The sequence below is a fragment of the Piliocolobus tephrosceles genome, chromosome 1, assembly GCF_002776525.5.
Source record: "Piliocolobus tephrosceles isolate RC106 chromosome 1, ASM277652v3, whole genome shotgun sequence".
Lineage (NCBI taxonomy): Eukaryota > Metazoa > Chordata > Mammalia > Primates > Cercopithecidae > Piliocolobus > Piliocolobus tephrosceles.
The window spans coordinates 30,471,262-30,489,937 of NC_045434.1; the positions used below are offsets into that span (position 1 = coordinate 30,471,262).

At 40.8% G+C, this 18,676-nt stretch overlaps 1 protein-coding gene and 1 pseudogene across 2 annotated transcripts in view; both read left to right on the top strand.

Annotated features, from left to right (window-relative positions):
- Positions 1 to 18,676, top strand: part of DARS2 (aspartyl-tRNA synthetase 2, mitochondrial) — a 34,958-nt gene that overhangs the window by 1,760 nt on the left and 14,522 nt on the right. The window contains exons 3-11 of the mRNA XM_023207185.2: positions 1,757 to 1,823; positions 5,655 to 5,756; positions 6,536 to 6,631; positions 7,363 to 7,486; positions 8,737 to 8,783; positions 11,481 to 11,587; positions 12,724 to 12,793; positions 14,255 to 14,434; positions 15,762 to 15,869. Coding sequence (XP_023062953.1) covers positions 1,757 to 1,823; positions 5,655 to 5,756; positions 6,536 to 6,631; positions 7,363 to 7,486; positions 8,737 to 8,783; positions 11,481 to 11,587; positions 12,724 to 12,793; positions 14,255 to 14,434; positions 15,762 to 15,869 — 901 coding nt within the window. The remainder of the gene's footprint in view (positions 1 to 1,756; positions 1,824 to 5,654; positions 5,757 to 6,535; positions 6,632 to 7,362; positions 7,487 to 8,736; positions 8,784 to 11,480; positions 11,588 to 12,723; positions 12,794 to 14,254; positions 14,435 to 15,761; positions 15,870 to 18,676) is intronic.
- Positions 3,368 to 4,895, top strand: LOC111539354 (annotated as a pseudogene). Its single transcript, XR_002730645.2, has one exon. The product of XR_002730645.2 is annotated as a voltage-dependent anion-selective channel protein 2 pseudogene (transcript).

Below are 18,676 nucleotides of genomic sequence, written 5' to 3' on the forward strand. Positions count from 1 at the left end.
ATGGTGGTGGTTTTCCTAGGGCAATTCTAAACCTTTACTAATTTACAACCAGTCCGAAGAATAAAACGTTTTGCAACTCCTGCAGGTTTAAGAATTTACTGAATTTTCAACTTTGTTTTAGTTTTGAAAGGCCCAAGTGTCATTCTCAGTAGGTACCAGTAACATCTGTTGAAGGGTATAACAATGAAGCTTGATCCACCAAATGGACTGAAATGACACTGGGCTTACTAAGACTGAAGGGTTCCTATGACCAGTAATTAAAAATGGGCCAGCCTCCTATAAACCAGCTGTTAAACTCCAATAGCATGGGGGAGAAAGCTCGTTTTAGTCCATTTAGGTAGAGAACAAGCCCAGAAACAGTGATTCTTTAAGATCAGAGCCCATTTTTTGTTGTTGTTCATCTCTCTATTCCAGAACATTCCTGAATAGTACGTTAATTCACATGGAAGAGATCCAAAATACATAGGTTATATGTATGACCTTCTTTTTTTTTTTTTTTTTTGAGAGGGAGTCTAGCTCTGTCACCCAGGCTGGAGTGCAGTGGCGGGATCTCAGCTCACTGCAATCTCGCTTCCCAGGTTTACGCCATTCTCCTGCCTCAGCCTACGGAATAGCTGGGACTACAGGCGCCCGCCACCTCGCCTGGCTAGTTTTTTGTATTTTTTAGTAGAGACGGGGTTTCGGGGTTTCACCGTGTCAGCCAGGATGGTCTCGATCTCCTGACCTCGTGATCCGCCCATCTCCGCCTCCCAAAGTGCTGGGATTACAGGCTTGAGCCACCGTGCCCGACCAATGACCTTTTTAAAGAATATGTCCCAGCCTGGCGCCTAAGCCTGTAATCCCAGCACTTTGGGAGGCCGAGGCGGGCGGATCACGAGGTTAGGAGTTCGAGACCAGCCCGGCCAACATGATGAAACCCCATCTCTACTAAAAACACAAAAAAATTAGCCAGGCGGGGTGGCGCACATCTGTAATCCTAGCTACTCAGGAGGCTGAGGCAGGAGAATTGCTTGAACCCAGGAGGCAGAGGTTGCAGTGAGCTGAGATCGTGCCACTGCACTCCAGCCTGGGCAACAGAACAAGACTCCGTCTCAGAAAAAAAAAAAGAAAAAAAAAAAGGAGTTTGTCCCAAGTAGGTAGATAGTTTTCCCATAAGTGTAGTGACTTTGTTTCCTGAACCCAAATCTGAAGAGGGTTTCTGTACCTGTTCCTGGTGCTGAGGACACTATGAGAAATAGAGGTTGGCATTTCTGGGACCTTTTGATGATTCATAGAGGTATTAAATTAGTAGTTGGAACTCTTCCAGAAAATTTTAGATTGTATCTTTTTTTAGAAAAAGACTTTATATTGCCGTATTTCAAAAATGATCCATCAGATGTTTCCATTGTGCTAAAATATTATCTTTGGATTTTACTATGTGCAAAGTTTCCAAATTTAATAGAATTTTCTAATAAGGACTTAAGCCAATAAAAATTTTTTTAATTGTTCATCTATAATAATGTTTCATTAATAAGCCATCTGTATAAGATTAATATATCAGATAAGTAGACAAAAATTGAAACTGAAATAAAAAACAATGTTTTTCATCAGTGAGCTACATAAATAACTGTATGAATGTAAAGAAAATACATAATTATCATAAAAAAGAAACATGAAAAATTGCATGGATTTTTGTTTTTTATTTTGTCTGCTTAAACTTTGGACTTAGAGATTTTATCTTAAAATGTTCCTTTTTTTTCCCCCTCCCCTTAATCAGGCAAAACACATTCTTGGTCCTAAGAGATTTCCATGGGCTTGTTCAAGTTGTCATTCCCCAGGATGAGGTAATAGAAAATTTCCTGTTATTATCTAAAAGCCTCTTTGATGCTGTGGCTAGGGTAAGCTAAGTAGTTGGATGAACATGTTAGAGGTTTTAAATTCAGAAGTTTATTGTTAATGAAAACTGAAAAATATCATAGGCAATGTTAAGACATGGCAAAAAGACCAGTGACCCAGTAGAATTATGAACCTAGGATATGAACAAAACCTTTAGAGGAAAAAAATATATAAATGGCTTGTAGACATAATGAAAGTATGCCCAGCCTCACTCATAGGTAGAGAAATGTGAATTAAAACTGCATGTAATTGTCATTTTTAACACGTTAGATTGACAATACACTGTGTTTGGGAAAGCAGGTGCTCAATTCCTGGAGGGAATACAAATTGACACTAGCTGAAGGGAGAGCAATTTGGCAATATCAAAACTATAAATGCATATATCCTTTGAGCCATTAATTTCACTTCTGATAAATTATCTTATATCTAGACTTATACAGATACAAAATGACATATGTACAAGGATATTCATTTCAGGATTCTTTTTAATAGAAAAAATTGGGAACCACCCACATGTCCTCCAATAAGAGACTGGCTTAAAAAATAATGTATATTCTTACAATAAGATACTCTGCTCCGCCATACAAAAAAGAATGAAGAAGTTCTATTCTAATAGCAAAAAAAAATCCAAGGAGTACTGTTAAGTGAAGAACTGGTATTCTTGAGTATACAGAAGAGCAGCTATTAAACTCCAGCACTCTAGTGCTGTCTTCTGTATAAAAACTAGGGGAAGGAGGCAGAACATATATTCAGTGATATATATGCAGTGTGTGTGTGTGTGTGTGTGTGGATTTGCTTGTATATATGTTATGAAATGTCTCTGGAAGGATAAGTTAAGTACCTGGTAACATTGGGTGCTACTGGGGGAAGGAACTGAGGGCCTTGAAAACAAGGATGGGGGGAAACTTTTCACTGTATCTTTTTGTACCCTTTGAATTTGAAGCCATGTGAAGGTACTAACTGCTCAAAAAGTATTTAATTTAATTACCATTGAAATTAGATACAATATGACAGAGTGATATTATGAAAAAACAATTTTTTTAGTTAAAAAATTCAAGGCCAGGCATGGTGGCTCACACCTATAATCTCAGCGCTCTGGGAGGCCGAGGCCAGCAGATTGAGTATAGGAGTTGAGACCAGCCTGGGCAACAGAGTGAAACCTCATCTCTACTAAAAATACAAAAAATTGGCCAGGCGTGGTGGCTCACGCCTGTAATCCCAGCACTTTTGGGAGGCTGAGGCCGATGAATGTCGAAGTCAGGAGTTCAAGACCAGCCTGACCAACATGGTGAAACCCTGTCTCTACTAAATATACAAAAATTTAGCCAAGTGTGGTCGTGGACGCCTGTAACCCCAGATACTCAGGAGGCTGAGGCAGGAGAATTACTTGAACGGAGGAGGCAGAGGTTGCAGTGGGCCGAGATTGCGCCACTGTACTCCAGCCTGGGCGACAAAGCAAGACTCCATCTCAAAAACAATAATAATAATACGCTGGCTGGAGGAGGACAGGGTTGCGGCGGGCGGAACGGTGTCTCCTTCACTTCGCCCTCCAGCCGCTGCAGCTGCAGCCCGACCGGGAGCGTGACGAGCGGCTTCAGCAGCTAGCGGAGCGGTGGCTGTGGCCCCCCTCAGGAGACCACCAGATTCCTCTCTTCCCACGGCCTCGCCATGGCGACCTACGGACAGACTTGCGCGCGGCCAATGTGTATTCTTCCATCATATGCTGACCTTGGCAAAGCTGCCAGAGATATTTTCAACAAAGGATTTGGTTTTGGGTTGGTGAAACTGGATGTGAAAACAAAGTCTTGCAGTGGCATGGAATTTTCAACATCTGGTTCATCTAATACAGACACTGGTAAAGTTACTGGGACCTTGGAGACCAAATACAAGTGGTGTGAGTATGGTCTGACTTTCACAGAAAAGTGGAACACTGATAACACTCTGGGAACAGAAATCACAATTGAAGACCAGATTTGTCAAGGTTTGAAACTGACATTTGATACTACCTTCTCACCAAACACAGGAAAGAAAAGTGGTAAAATCAAGTCCTCTTACAAGAGGGAGTGTATAAACCTTGGTTGTGATGTTGACTTTGATTTTGCTGGACCTGCAATCCATGGTTCAGCTGTCTTTGGTTATGAGGGCTGGCTTGCTGGGTACCAGATGACCTTTGACAGTGCCAAATCAAAGCTGACAAGGAATAACTTTGCAGTGGGCTACAGGACTGGGGACTTCCAGCTACACACTAATGTGAATGATGGGACGGAATTTGGAGGATCAATTTATCAGAAAGTATATGAAGATCTTGACACTTCAGTAAACCTTGCTTGGACATCAGGTACCAACTGCACTCGTTTTGGCATTGCAGCTAAATATCAGTTGGATCCCACTGCTTCCATTTCTGCAAAAGTCAACAACTCTAGCTTAATTGGAGTAGGCTACACTCAGACTCTGAGGCCTGGTGTGAAGCTTACACTCTCTGCTCTGGTAGACGGAAAGAGCATTAATGCTGGAGGCCACAAGCTTGGGCTCGCCCTGGAGTTGGAGGCTTAATCCAGCTGAAAGATACCTTTGGGAATGGATATCAGAAGATTTGGCCTTAATATATTTACATTGTGACCAGCAGCAGGCTTTTTTCCCCCCAAGAAGATGATCAAAACAAAGGATGATCTCAACAAGAGCTGTATTTTAAGTATTTAGACAGTTCCTTGTTAGCTGGTTTCTAATTGAATTGGTTATCTAGTTACCAATGCTGCAGTCATGCAGTCACCTATACATTATTTAAATGTATTTAACTGTTAAATGCGCTACCCACCAATAATGAAATAGACCTTTATGAAAACCGTGCAATTGTGTGCATGTTTGTTTTTATGTTCCTTTAGAAAACATTGACTATTACCATTGAATGAGATGGATCAGTGGATATTGAGATGAGGTTAAAAATTTTGTTAAGTTCAGCCATTATTACTTTTGGTATCCCAGAACATGACAAATTATGAATAAAACAAGTATACATAAAATAATAATAATAATAATAATACAAAAAATTAGCTGGGCATGGTGGCGTGCACCTATAATCCCAGCTACTTGGGAGGCTGAATTGGAAGAATCTCCTGAGCCCAGGAGGTTGAGGCTGAAGTGAGCCAAAATCACACCACTGCATTCCAGCCTCAGCAACCAGAGTGATACCCTGTGTCAAAAAAAAAAAAAAAAAAATTAAAATTAAAGAATTAGATAAAATAAAGAACTTCTATCATACTTACTGGGCAAGATTGGTTTCTATTGTAATTTTTACTAATGCTTGTATGCCTAAGAAAAATATTAATTATTCAGCTCTTAAGCTTTGAAATAAAGAGCAGTGAATTATCTTTTAGGGATCAACATCCAGAGACGAGTATAGCTAACCCTGGAGAACTCCTTTGACTTTGACTCATTATTGCTATTGGATTTAACTGTCCCTAAGACTAACCCTGGAGACAATTGCTTTTCAAGTATGTGGGACTTGTTTACACTAATAATAGTCACTCTTATCCTTATTTTCCTTTAAGGAAAGTTTTTGTAAAGCTCTTAACTAGTAGCTTTACTTGCTGTATTATATAGAGTCAAAATGGGGATGCAATTTTTACTAAATTTGGTAATAAAGTCATTAAGGAGCAGTCCCAGCCTTTATGGTAATTAAGCTGTGACTATTAATGTTTTTAAAACCATAGACTTACAATTACTGAAGATTCCTGTAAGTTCATTTGTTTCTCAGAACTCTTTTCCCCCTTGTTCTGTAGTCGGCAGCCTCTGTGAAGAAGATTTTATGTGAAGCCCCTGTGGAATCTGTGGTGCGAGTGTCTGGTACAGTCACTTCCCGTCCTGCAGGACAGGAGAATCCAGTAAGTAGTTTCGAAGATAACTGTGTAATTTTTGTTGTATGCATTTATACTCTCTGTGTACACATTCTGGCAACACATGACTGGACATTAGGCACTAAAGTTGAATAAATTCTACAAATGAACTGACAGATTTCAAAATCTTGACTATAAACACACACATCTATGTAAATATGCATGCTAAGTCTTGCTCTGTCACCAGACTGGAGTACAGTGGCACAATCTCGGCTCACTGCAACCTCTGCCTCCTGGGTTCAAGCGATTCTCCTGCCTCAGCCTCCCAAGTAGCTGGGACTACAGGCGCATGCCACCACGCCCAGCTAATTTTGTATTTTTAGTAAAGAGAGGCTTTCACCACGTTGGCCAGGATGGTCTCCATCTCTTGACCTCATGATCTGCCCATCTCAGCCTCCCAAAGTGCCGGGATTACAGGCGTGAGCCACCGTGCCCCGCCCTTTTTTTCTTTGGAGACAGGGGTCTTGCAGTATTGCCCAGGCTGCTCTTGAACTCCTGGGCTTAAGTGATCCTCCTGTCTCAGCCTCCCAAGTATCAAACTGCAAGGATATGCCATGACATTTGTTGATGTCTGAACACATCAGCCACAGATATGCATAAGAATGTCAAAATCATGCACAGACACATATGCTTTATACTATACACTATACACTAGAAGGACTTTGCACATTTTCCATATGTAAATAAATGCATATGTTCTACAAATGTGTATTTTGTGTATATCCTGATGAGTAATTTTTAAAACACTTCCTTTCTCACTCTCCAAGAAAATGCCAACAGGTAAGATTGAAATCAAAGTTAAAACAGCTGAACTTCTGAATGCCTGCAAGAAGCTGCCCTTTGAAATTAAGGACTTCATGAAGGTACCATCCTCTGTTATTAATAAAATAGAGCATCTAGAAAATGTTGATAACTAGTCAAGTATTTTCAGAGTTTTTTTAAAGAAAACTTGAACTTCTACAAAATTCAACATTTTATTGTAGACACATCATGAAGTGTTCACTTAGTTGTACAAACTCTTGACAAACTGTTCTGAAATAGTGACAGTTCAATAAACTGTTGCAGTCCCTAAACACCTAGACTGTGTTTTCCAACAGATTAAAATGTGATTCTCTCTTTAAAACTTGAGGTGTTATATTATTCAGGTTTTTTGTTGCTATTGTTTAACATTTGAAAGGAAATTATGTCTAGCTTAGAAATGGCCAAATGGGACAGGGGATCCTATACCTATTAAGTGACAAAATGTGTGCTTAGAGCAACTCTTGACTTCCCAAGCATATAAATATAAGTAGGATTACTATAATTTAGAATGTTCTTTGCCAAAGTTTAAGGGGTTGATGGAGCTACTTTTTAGTCAAGTAGGCAAATTTCAGTCAGTGAAGAGTGATATTAATAATAATGAATAGTAAAAAAATGTAAAATCTGCACTACTGACAAACTTAGAAGTTGTAGGAATTAACAGCATACAGTGGGCTACTTGACGATAGAAACTAAAGACAGAGCTAAAGTTTTTGAAAATTCAAACTATTTCTAAAGATAATACCTTTCTAATATTGAAAAATATTTAAATATAAAAATCTTTCAATTTCTTTAGAAAACAGAGGCTCTTCGGTTGCAGTATCGCTACTTAGACTTGCGTAGTTTCCAAATGCAATATAACCTGCGACTGAGGTCCCAGATGGTCATGAAGATGCGGGAATATCTCTGTAATCTGCATGGTAAGAGAAATGCCTGGATGCTCTTTGAAGCTTTTTAGCATTTCTTCTATTTTATTCAGCAGTTTTATTGTATATTTTCCTTAGCATCAGGTCAGATGTTGCCAGAAGTCTGGAATTCACTCAATGTGTAATATAGTTTTTGAAGAAAAGTTAACATTATTTTAAAGATGATAGTGGCTATTACATTGATTAATGTATGATGGTATTTTTCCATCATTATCAAAGGCAGGACAGCCCTTTGGCTTTTTCTATAAGATTTCTTTTCTTTTTTTCTTTTGAGATGGAGTTTTGCTCTGTCTAAAGGGCAGTGGCATGACCACAACTCACTGCAGCCTCAACCTTTTAGGCTCAAGTGATCCTCCCGCCACACCTTCCCAAGTAGCTAGGACCACAGACAAGCATCACCATACCCAGCCAATTTTTTTTTTTTTTTTTGAGACGGAGTCTCGATCTGTCACCCAGGCTGGAGTGCAGTGGCGTGGTCTTGGCTCACTGCAAGCTCCGCCTCCCAGGTTCACACCATTCTCCTGCCTCAGCCTCCCAAGTAGCTGGGACTACAGGCACCTGCCACCACGCCTGGCTAATTTTTTATATTTTTAGTAGAGATGGGGTTTCACTGTGTTAGCCAGGATGGTCTCCATCTCCTGACCTCGTGATCCACCTCCCAAAGTGCTGGGATTACAGGCTTGAGCCACCGCACCCGGCCTCCAGCCAATTTTTAAAAATTTTTTGTAGAGACAGGGTCTCATTATGTTGCCCAAGCTGGTCTCAAACTTCTGGGTTTAAGCAGTCCTCCCACTAGCCATCCCAAAGTGCTGGGATTACAGGCATGAACCACGATACCCAGCCAGTTTTCTTAATTCTTTATCATGTGCATACATCATTTATTGGGAGCTCAAAATGTCATGTGAATTAAACTAGACATCTCATTCAGTCCTGGACTTTTTCTGCTACATTTGTACACTAATAGAACATTTTAAAAATCAGAATAGTTCAGTAGACAAGAATCCATTAAATATTTAGAATTATTTTATGTGGACAGTATGCTTTATGAACAGAATAGTATTTATGAAAATCTTCAGTTTCCTTCTTAGATTTGTAGAAACCAGCACCAGTAGGCTTGGCAGCTTATTTCAGCTAAAATTCTTAATTAAAGGGAAGCCTCAGATTTGTTGTACTATATTGTGGACATCATATATGACAAATTTCACATTCCTATCTATTAAGTGATAATGTTTGTCTCTTTTTAGGGTTTGTGGATATAGAAACCCCCACATTGTTTAAGAGGACCCCAGGGGTATGTATATTCCTTCAATCAGTCTATTAAATATGTCCTATTAGTTATAAAGCTAGACCACTTTGCCTTTATATTCACTTGGTCCACTTTTATTTTATTTACTGCCTCAGGATGGTCATATTAACTAGGTTTTTCTGAAGAATTGAGAAAATTATTTGGGTATTTTGAGTCAGAACCATTTTATTCCACATAAGTATTCTTTCCTTTGAGTTTTTTTATTTGTTTGTTTTTTGGTTTGTTTTGGGTTTTTTTTTTTTTTTTTTTTTTGAGACAGCGTCTCACTCCATCATCTAGGCTGGAGTGCAGTAGCTTGATCTCAGCTCACTGCAACCTCTGCCTACTGGATTCAAGCGATTCTCATGGCTCAGCCTCCTGAGTAGCTGGGATTATAGGCATGCACCACCATGCCCGGCTAACTTTTGTGTTTTTAGTAGAGACAGAGTTTCACCATGTTGGCCAGGCTGGTCTCGAGCACCTGACCTGAAATGATCCACCCACCTCGGCCTCCCAAAGTGCTGGGATTACAGGTGTGAGCCACCTTGCCCAGTCTTGTTTGAGGTTTAAAGATGTAAATCATTAATAAATTGTTTGTTTGTTTGTTTTAAGACAGAGTCTCGTTCTGTCAGCATTCTGTCACTTGAATCCGCCTACTAGACTCAAGCGATTCTCCTGCCTTAGCCTCCCAAGTAGCTGGGACTATAGGTGTGTGCCACCATGCCCTGTTAATTTTTGTATTTTTTCTTTTTCTTTTTTTTTTTTTTTAAGACGGAGTCTCGCTGTTACCCAGGCTGGAGTGCAGTGGTGTGATCTCGGCTCAATGCAAGCTGTGCCTCCCAGGTTCATGCCATTCTCCTGCCTCAGCCTCCTGTGTAGCTGGGACTACAGGTGCCCGCCACCATGCCTGGCTAATTTTTTGTATTTTTTAGTAGAGATGGGGTTTCACCATGTTAGCCAGGATGGTCTCGATCTCCTGACCTCGTGATCCATCCGCCTCGGCCTCCCAAAATGCTGAGATTATAGGCATGAGCCATCGCGCCCGGCCAATTTTTGTATTTTTTTAGTAGAGATGGGGTTTCGCCACGTTGGCCAGGCTGGTCTCAAAATCCTGACCTCAGGTGATCCACCTGCCTCAGCCTCCCAAAGTGCTGGGATTACAGGTGTGTGCCACCGCACCCAGTCAATGAATTGGTTCTTTAAGAACAAATCTCTTGGCCAGACGCAGGGGCTTATACATGTAGTCTTAGTACTTTGGGAGGCTGAAGCAAGGAGGATGACTTGATTCCAGGAGTCCAAGACCAGCTTGGGCAACAAGACCCTATCTCTTTAAAGAAAAAAAAATGGAAGAGGAAAAAAAATTAAAGAATAAATCTCTCATATATTAAAAATTGACATTTTTCGGCCAGGCACAGTGGCTCACACCTATAATCTCAGCACTCTGGGAGGCTGAGGCGGGCAGATCTTGAGGTCAGGAGTTAGAGACCAGCCTGGCCAACCATGGCCAACATGGTGAAACCTCGTCTCTACTAAAAGTACAAAAATTAGGCCGGGCACTGTGGCTCATGCCTGTAATCCCAATACTTTGGGAGGCCGAAGTGGGTGGATCACCTGAGATCAGGAGTTCAAGACCCACCTGACCAACATGGTGAAACCCCGTCTCTACTGAAAGTACAAAAAAAAATTTAGCCAGGCATGGTGGCAGGCACCTGTAGTCCCAAATACTCAGGAGGCCGAGATAGGAGAATCGCTTGAACCCAGGAAGTGGAGGTTGCAATGAGCCAAGATCATGCCATTGCACTCCAGCCTGGGAGACAGAGCAAGACAACAACTCAAAAAAAAAAAAAAAGCCAGGTGCAGTGGCAGGAACCTGTAATCCCAGCTACTCGAGAGGCTGAGGCAGGAGAATCACTTGAATCCAGAAGACAGAGTTTGCAGTGAGCCCAGATTGTACCACTGCACTCCAACCTGGGTGACAGACCAAGACTCTCTCTCAAAAAGAAATTCTTTTTAATAAATAAAAATGGACATTTCTGGCCAGGGGCAGTGGCTCACACCTGTAATCCCAGCACTTTGGGAGGCCAAGGCGGTCAGATCACGAGGTCAGGAGTTCAAGACCAGTCTAGCCAACATGGTGAAACCCCGTCTCTACTAAAAATACAAAAATTAGCGGGGTGTGGTGGTGGCAGACGCCTGTAATCACAGCTACTTGGGAGGCTGAGGCAGGAGAATCACTTCAACCCGGGAGGCGGAGATCGCAGCATGTCAAGATTGTGCCATTGCACTCCAGCCTGGGTGACAAGAGCAAGACTCTGTCTCAAAAAAAAATGACATTTCTAAACATTAATATTTACTCTATTTATACAGTCTATGAAATTATAAAACTACAGTTTAATTTGGAAATGCAATTAGGAATTACTTGGATAGGAAATGATACACAAAATTCATTCATCTAGTAACAGAATTGGAAATTCAATTCCTCAAGTATAAACTTAACACCTATCACGTATAATGGTGTTTAAAGCCTATGATGTGCAAGTCTTTTTAGGGACTCAAAGATAAGTGGGAAATTATCTCTGTCATTGTAGGAACTTTGTTCTTTAGTCATTCATTGATAAACTGAAGTAACAGCTTCTACTAGTCAGTTATATCTTGGGTTTATTTTTGTTTTTTAATAATCTGTCTTTTCTCTCTCTTTGAAAGGGTGCCAAAGAGTTTTTAGTACCATCCAGGGAACCTGGAAAGTTTTATTCTCTCCCTCAGAGTCCTCAACAGTTTAAGCAACTTTTGATGGTTGGCGGTTTAGACAGGTGAGCTTTTTTTTATGGTAGCAGTTGTCAGAGAAGGAAAAGAGAAAAACAAAGGGAAAAAAGGAAACACAAAATCCTCTCTGTTCTCAAGAGAAGGATAGAAAATTTTTGAGAGTTTGGAGAATACTTATAAAATACCCTCATAATTCGTAATAATCCTTTATTAAAGGTTTATTGGGTGGCCACTACGTACAAAGCTCTGTGCTAATAGATGTGAGGGGGGATTTAAACAACAACAACAAAAAAGAATAGGTTCTGCTCTCAAGGTGTTAAGGCTAGTAAGCCAGAACAGGATAATGAATAAAACCAACTGTGATATAAACCAAATGTAAATGTATTGAGATTTGCAAATTACAAGCTTTAAAATTACATTGTTTGAGGAAATTTAGAAAACTTTGTGAGCTAGACCTTTGAGGACAGAGCTACATTTCAGCAGTTGAAGATGAGAGTTGGAATGGCATAACACAGAAAGTCTCATGTGTATCCATGGTACAGTAAGTATTTCACTTTGGTCAAAGCAAAAGAGTATATATGAAGAAGCATGGACTAAAAAAAATGTTTTAATAAAAAGAACTGGCATGGACTGATTTGCATGCCAGTCTAATGTACGAACATCCAGAGATGCTGGTGTTTATTTTGAAAACAATATTAGAACAACTTCTCATAGGTCAGCTGTATATCTAATTCTATTAAAGTGTCATAAAAAATAAAAGTATTTCTTACTTTTTTTTTTTTTTTTGAGACAGAGTCTTGCTCTGTCACCCAAGCTGGAGTGCAATGGCACAATCTCGGCTCACTGCAACCTCCGCCTCCCAGGTTGAAGTGATTCTTCTGCCTTCACCTCCCGAGTATCTAAGATTACAGGCGCACACCACCGCGCCCGGCTAATTTTTGTATTTTTAGTAGAGACAGGGTTTCACCATGTTGGCCAGGCTGGTTGTAAATGCCTGACGTTGCAATCTGCCAGCCTCGGCCTCCCAAAGTGCTGGGATTACAGGCATGAGCCACCATGGCCAGTCCTTCTTACATTTTTTAAGTATCATTGTTTTATAACTTGCATTGCCTTAAACTTTTGGGAAAAAGTGTATATGTCTTCCTAGAATCATGACTCTATTAATGCTATTTCTCAATTGTAGATATTTTCAGGTTGCCCGATGTTATCGAGATGAAGGTTCAAGACCAGACAGACAGCCTGAATTTACTCAGGTACAAAGTTATATTCACTTGTTTCTTAAAATTCAGGCTTACTATTTTGAAAATAGTTTTTTTGTTTGTTTGTTTTTTGTTTGTTTGTTTGTTTGTTTTGAGACAGAGTCTTGCTCTGTCACCTAGGCTGGAGTGCAGTTGCGTGATCTCGGCCCACTGCAAGCTCTGCCTCCTGGGTTCACACCATCCTCCTGCCTCAGCCTCCTGAGTAGCTGGGATTACAGGCGCCCACCACCACGCCTGGCTAATTTTTTGTATTTTTAGTAGAGACGGGGTTTCACCATGTTCACCAGGATGGTGTCTATCTCCTGACCTTGTGATCCACCCGCCTCGGCCTCCCAAAGTGCTGGGATTACAGGCATGAGCCACCGCGCCCAGCCTAAAATAGTATTTTCAAGGCCAGTGCAGTATTAATACTTTACTTCTCATTACATTTTATCCATCAGATAGTTAATTAAACTCACCTGCAGTTGAGAAACTATTCAGTTTTTTAATCCATTGCATGTGTCCTTTTTTAAATTTTTTTCTTTCCTTGGATAGCACAGAGGCCACACTGTCATTCCAATTTTAGTATATGTGCTGCCAAAGCGAGCATGTGTCCTTTTCATAAAGAATGTGTTTAGCAACTAAGGAATGCCAGAAATTCCTAAAGTGTTCTAATGTTCATGATAAAGTCCTTAAGTCATGTTCTGATATTCATGATAAAATCCTTAAAACAAATCTCTTATATATTAAGAACGAATAATTTTATATATTGATATTTTAATCTAATGTGTGGACTTACCAAAGCTATTATGATTTGCTTTCTGTATAAGAGCATTTTATTTTATTTTATTTTATTTTTGAGACAGAGTCTTGCTCTGTCTCCCAGGCTGGAGTGCAGTGGCACAATCTTGGCTCACTTCAGCCTTTACCTCCCGGGTTCAAGCAATTCAACTGCCTCAGCCTCCCAAGTAGCTGGGACTACAGGTGCGTGCCACCATGTCTGGCTAATTTTTTGTGTTTTTATTAGAGACGGGGTTTCACCATGTTGGCCAGGATGGTCTAGATCTCCTGACCTCGTGATCCGCCTGCCTCGGCCTCCCAAAGTGCTGGGTTTACAGGCGTGAGCCACCATACCTGGCCAATAGCATTTTAATCATGTGTTGAAGTGAAAAAATTATGAGCTTTGGAGTTGGACAGACCTGGGATCAGATGTAGCTTTGCTGCTTACTAATTGCACATATGCAAATAAGTAACTTAGTTCTCTGAGCCTTCAGCCATGCAATAGTTGTGAGAACTAAACAAGTTAATGTATGTAAGGCCATTAGCACAGTGTCTGACATAAAAGAGATGTACAATAATATACTCTCCGCATGTATTATTTATGTGCAAAATTCTATAGTAACTTGAAAGCAGAAAAATATATAAACATGTATATACTGTGGCTAAATTAGTGTCCATATGTTACTTTGGTTTCAGATTGACATAGAGATGTCTTTTGTAGACCAGACTGGGATCCAGAGTTTAATTGAGGGTTTGCTCCAATATTCCTGGCCCAATGACAAAGATCCTGTGGTTGTTCCTTTTCCCACTGTGACTTTTACTGAGGCGCTGGCCACCTATGGAACTGATAAACCTGACACTCGCTTTGGCATGAAGGTACTTATCTTCACTTTTCTAGGACTCTGTCCCCAAATAATCCTGCAGTCTTTTTAAACCACTTTGAAATTGACAAGTGTTACACACTGTTAGAGGATATTTTTGTGACCTTGTTACCTTTGTTGTTACAGAGCTAGAGCAAGAGAGAATAATAGCATGTTAGCAATACAGTGCTTTCTATCTATCATGTTCCAAGATCCATTTCCAAGAGCAACATTCTTGCTATAAAGTTTTTATTACTTGCAAGTTACTGATTATATGGATATGAATGGTAACTTGAAAGGAAAAATAACTATTCTTTCCTTTTCAGTTTTTTTTTAAAGCCAAGGAGTTATTAAGTTTCCTTGGTCCATAAAAATCTCAAACATATGACAATGTTTATTCAAATTATTAATATCTGTAAGTATTTAAGGCAGGGGTAGAATTTATATAGAACAGTTTCATTACCAGACCTCTACTTGTTTGCTCTTAAAGAGCAATATCCCTTGAGCCCCATAATGCTGGTGACATTTCTATATCTCAGTTCTCAGTGCACGTTCTTTAGAAATTGAGTCCTGCCTGGTCTGTGAATAGTTAGTGCTCAATTCTTAGAATGAAAAAAATACAATACACAAAAAGTCATAACTACCAACTTATAGCTGCCAACTCAACTACTTCTTGTTTCTTCGTTTGTAATATGGAATAGTGGTTCTTTTTGTATTTTTTTTGAGACGGAGTCTTGCGCTGTTGCCCAGGCTGGAGTGCAGTGGTGAGATCTTGGCTCACTGCAACTTCCACCTCCTGGGTTCAAGTGATTCTCCTGCCTCAGCCTCTCGAGTAGCTGGGACTACAGGTGCGTACCACTACACTGGCTAATTTTTGTATTTTTAGTAGAGATGGGGTTTTGCCATGTTGGCCAGACTGACCTCCTGACCTCAGGTGATCTGCCCACCTCAGCCTCCCAAAGTGCTGAGATTATAGCGTGAGCCTCTGCGCCAAGCCTAGAATCTTAATCTGGTTCTTAAATCAGACTGCTTAGGTTAAATTCTGGCTCTGCCACTTACTAGCTATGCCATCTTGGGCAAGTTCCTTATTTCTGTGTCTTGGTTTCATCTATGAAATAGGGATAATAAAGAGTGCTAACTTCATAGTTTTATGCAGATTAAATGAATGAGTATATGTAAAACACTGGTCATATTGCTTAACCCATGGTAAACACTCTTTGAATGTAGTCTATAAATGTTAAATTATCAAGATCTATTCTCTTCTTTAAAATCTTGTTTGTAAAATGTTTTCAGATAAAAATTACTTCATATTTAGTTATCTCTTTTTGTTACCCATTTTCCAGATTATAGATATCAGTGATGTGTTCAGAAACACAGAGATTGGATTTCTTCAAGATGCACTTAGTAAGCCCCATGGAACTGTGAAAGCCATATGTATCCCTGAAGGAGCAGTAAGTGAAGTATAGTTCTGTGTTTCTCTAGAATGTATGCTTTGGAAGTAACTTTGTTCAATACTGTCATATTTAAACTTCAGAAAGAACAATTCTTTTTAAATAAAAATAGGTATTTTTGCTGGGCGTGGTGACTCACGCCTGTAATCCTAGCACTTTGGGAGGCCAAGGTGGGTGGATCACTTGAGGTCAGAAGTTCAAGACCAGCCTGGCCAATATGGTGAAACCCCATCTCTACTAAAAAATTAGTCAGGCGTGGTGGCAGGTGCCTGTAATCCCAGCTACTTGGGAGGCTGAGGCAGGAGAATTGCTTGAACCTGGGAGGCAGAGGTTGCAGTGAGCTGAGATCACACCATTGCACTCCAGCCTGGGTAACAAGAGCAAAACTCTGAAAAAAAAAAAATAGGTATTTTTATACAGAGTCTAAAAGTGTTTCTAAAACTATAAGTAGAGAACAATAAAATCTTATGAATGTGAGTTTACATTCCAGATCCAGGGTGTTTTTCTCCTCCCCCCCCTCCTTTTAAACGGTGCTATCAGCCAGGCATAGTAGCTCATGCCTATAATGCCAACACTGTGGGAGGCCAAGGCAGGAGAATTGCTTAAGCTCAGGAGTTCAAGACCAGCCTGGGGAACACAGACCTCGTCTTTACAAAAATTACCTGGCGTGGTGGCTCACACCTGTAGTCCCAGCTATTCGGGAGGCTGAGGTCGAAGGATCACTTGAGGCAAAGAGTTCAAGGCTGCAGTGAGCCATGATTGTGCCACTGCATTCTAACCTGGATAACAGAGCAAGACTCTGTCTCAAAAATAAGTAATAGGCTGGGTGCCGTGGCTCACGCCTGTAATCCCAGCACTTTGGGAGGCCCAGACGGGCGGATCACGAGGTCGGGAGCTGGAGACCACCCTGGCTAACACGGTGAAACCCCGTCTCTACTAAAAGTACAAAAAATGGCCGGGCGCGGTGGCGGGCACCTGTAGTCCCAGCTACTCGGGAGGCTGAGGCAGGAGAATGGCGTGAACCCAGGAGGCGGAGCTTGCAGTGAGTGGAGATCGCGCCACTGCACTCCAGCCTGGGCGACAGAGACTCCATCTCAAAAAAAATAAAATAAAATAAGTAATAAACGATGCTATGTAGTACTCCTGTACTTCATTGTAGATACTGTGTGAGCATAAAATAATAGGTAGTATTCTGTCTGCAGCCTCAGTTGTCTATCTCTTAGCCCTGTATCAGCGCCAGCATGGCCATTGCATGTTGATTCTTGATCTTCTGAGAGTTCTCATCTAAATTGCATTAATAACAAAGAAATAAAAGGAGATGGAGCTAAAAAAGCAAAAAGGAAGGGGAAGAGGGGGTAGAAGAGAGAGAGAGAATGGTTGGGCTGAGCAAGCATTGACTAAAGCAACGGTACACACCTCTTTTCTGTAGGTAGTACATCTGCTTTAAAAGTAATTTCATAAGAAGCATTCCAGTTATATTTTAAATAAGATTGTGATTTTGAAAGTCTATACTCATTTGGATACGTAAGCAGTATATTCAGAATGGAGTAAGAACTCAGTCTCATTACTTTCTTTTTTTTTTTTTTTTTTTTTAGACAGAGTCTTGCTCTGTCGCCCAGGCTGGAGTGCAGCGCTGCGATCTTGGCTCACTGCAACCTCCACCTCCCAGGTTCAAGCGATTCTCCTGCCTTAGCCTCCTGAGTAGCTGGGACTACAGGCACATGCCACCACGCCTGGCTAAGTTTTCTTTGTATTTTTAGTAGAGATGGAGTTTCACCATGTTAGCCAGGATGGTCTCGAACTCCTGACCTGAGGTAATCCACCCGCCTCAGCCTCCCAAAGTGCTGGGATTACAGGTGTGAGCCACCATGCCTGGCCTCTCATTACTTTTTATTTACTTTATATATCCAGTAAAATGTAATTTATTGTCATGCTGGGCACGGTGGCCCACGCCTGTAATCCCAGCACTTTGGGAGGCCAAGGCAAAACCCTGTCTCTACTAAAAATAAAAAAATTAGCTGGGCATTGTGGTGGGTGCCTGTAATCTCAGCTACCTGGGGGGCTGAGTCAGTAGAATCACTTGAGCCCAGTAGGCAGAGGTTGCAGTGAGCACGAGATCACACCACTGCACTCCAGCTTGCGTGACAGAGCAACACTCCATCTTAAAAAAAAAAAAAGTAATTTATTGTGCATACTGTAGTCCAGGCATAAGAAATATGTTCAGGTAAGCTCAGTATGATATTTTGCCTATTATTATGTACACCATTTCAAGTTTGTCTGTTCTTTCTCAAGTACATATAAGAACTGCAGGAGTGTGGATCTGTTTTCATCTTTTTATACCTCCCATACCTAGTTAAATGCTGCATGAATATAGTTAATGATGCATGGCTTATGGTAGAAATAAGATGATTAAAACAAAACATGATTTCACAAATCACATGGTTTATTGCCATACAAAGAAAATTTTTTCTTAGGTTCACAATGCTTAAAAGAGAGAGAATAAGAGCCAGGTGCGGTGGCTCACACCTGTAATCCTAGTACTTTGGAAAGCCGAGGCAGGCGGATCACGAGGTCAGGAGATCAAGAGCAGCCTGGCCAATACGATCTGTACTAAAAATTTTAGTACGTCTGTACTAAAAATATAAAAATTTAGCCAGGTGTGGTGGCAGGCACCTGTAGTCCCAGCTACTCAGGAGGCTGAGGCAGGAGAATTGCTTGACCCCTGGAGGCAGAGGTTGCAGTGATCCGAGATCACATCACTGCACTCCAGCCTGGGCAACAGAGTGAGACTCTGTCTCAAAAAAAAA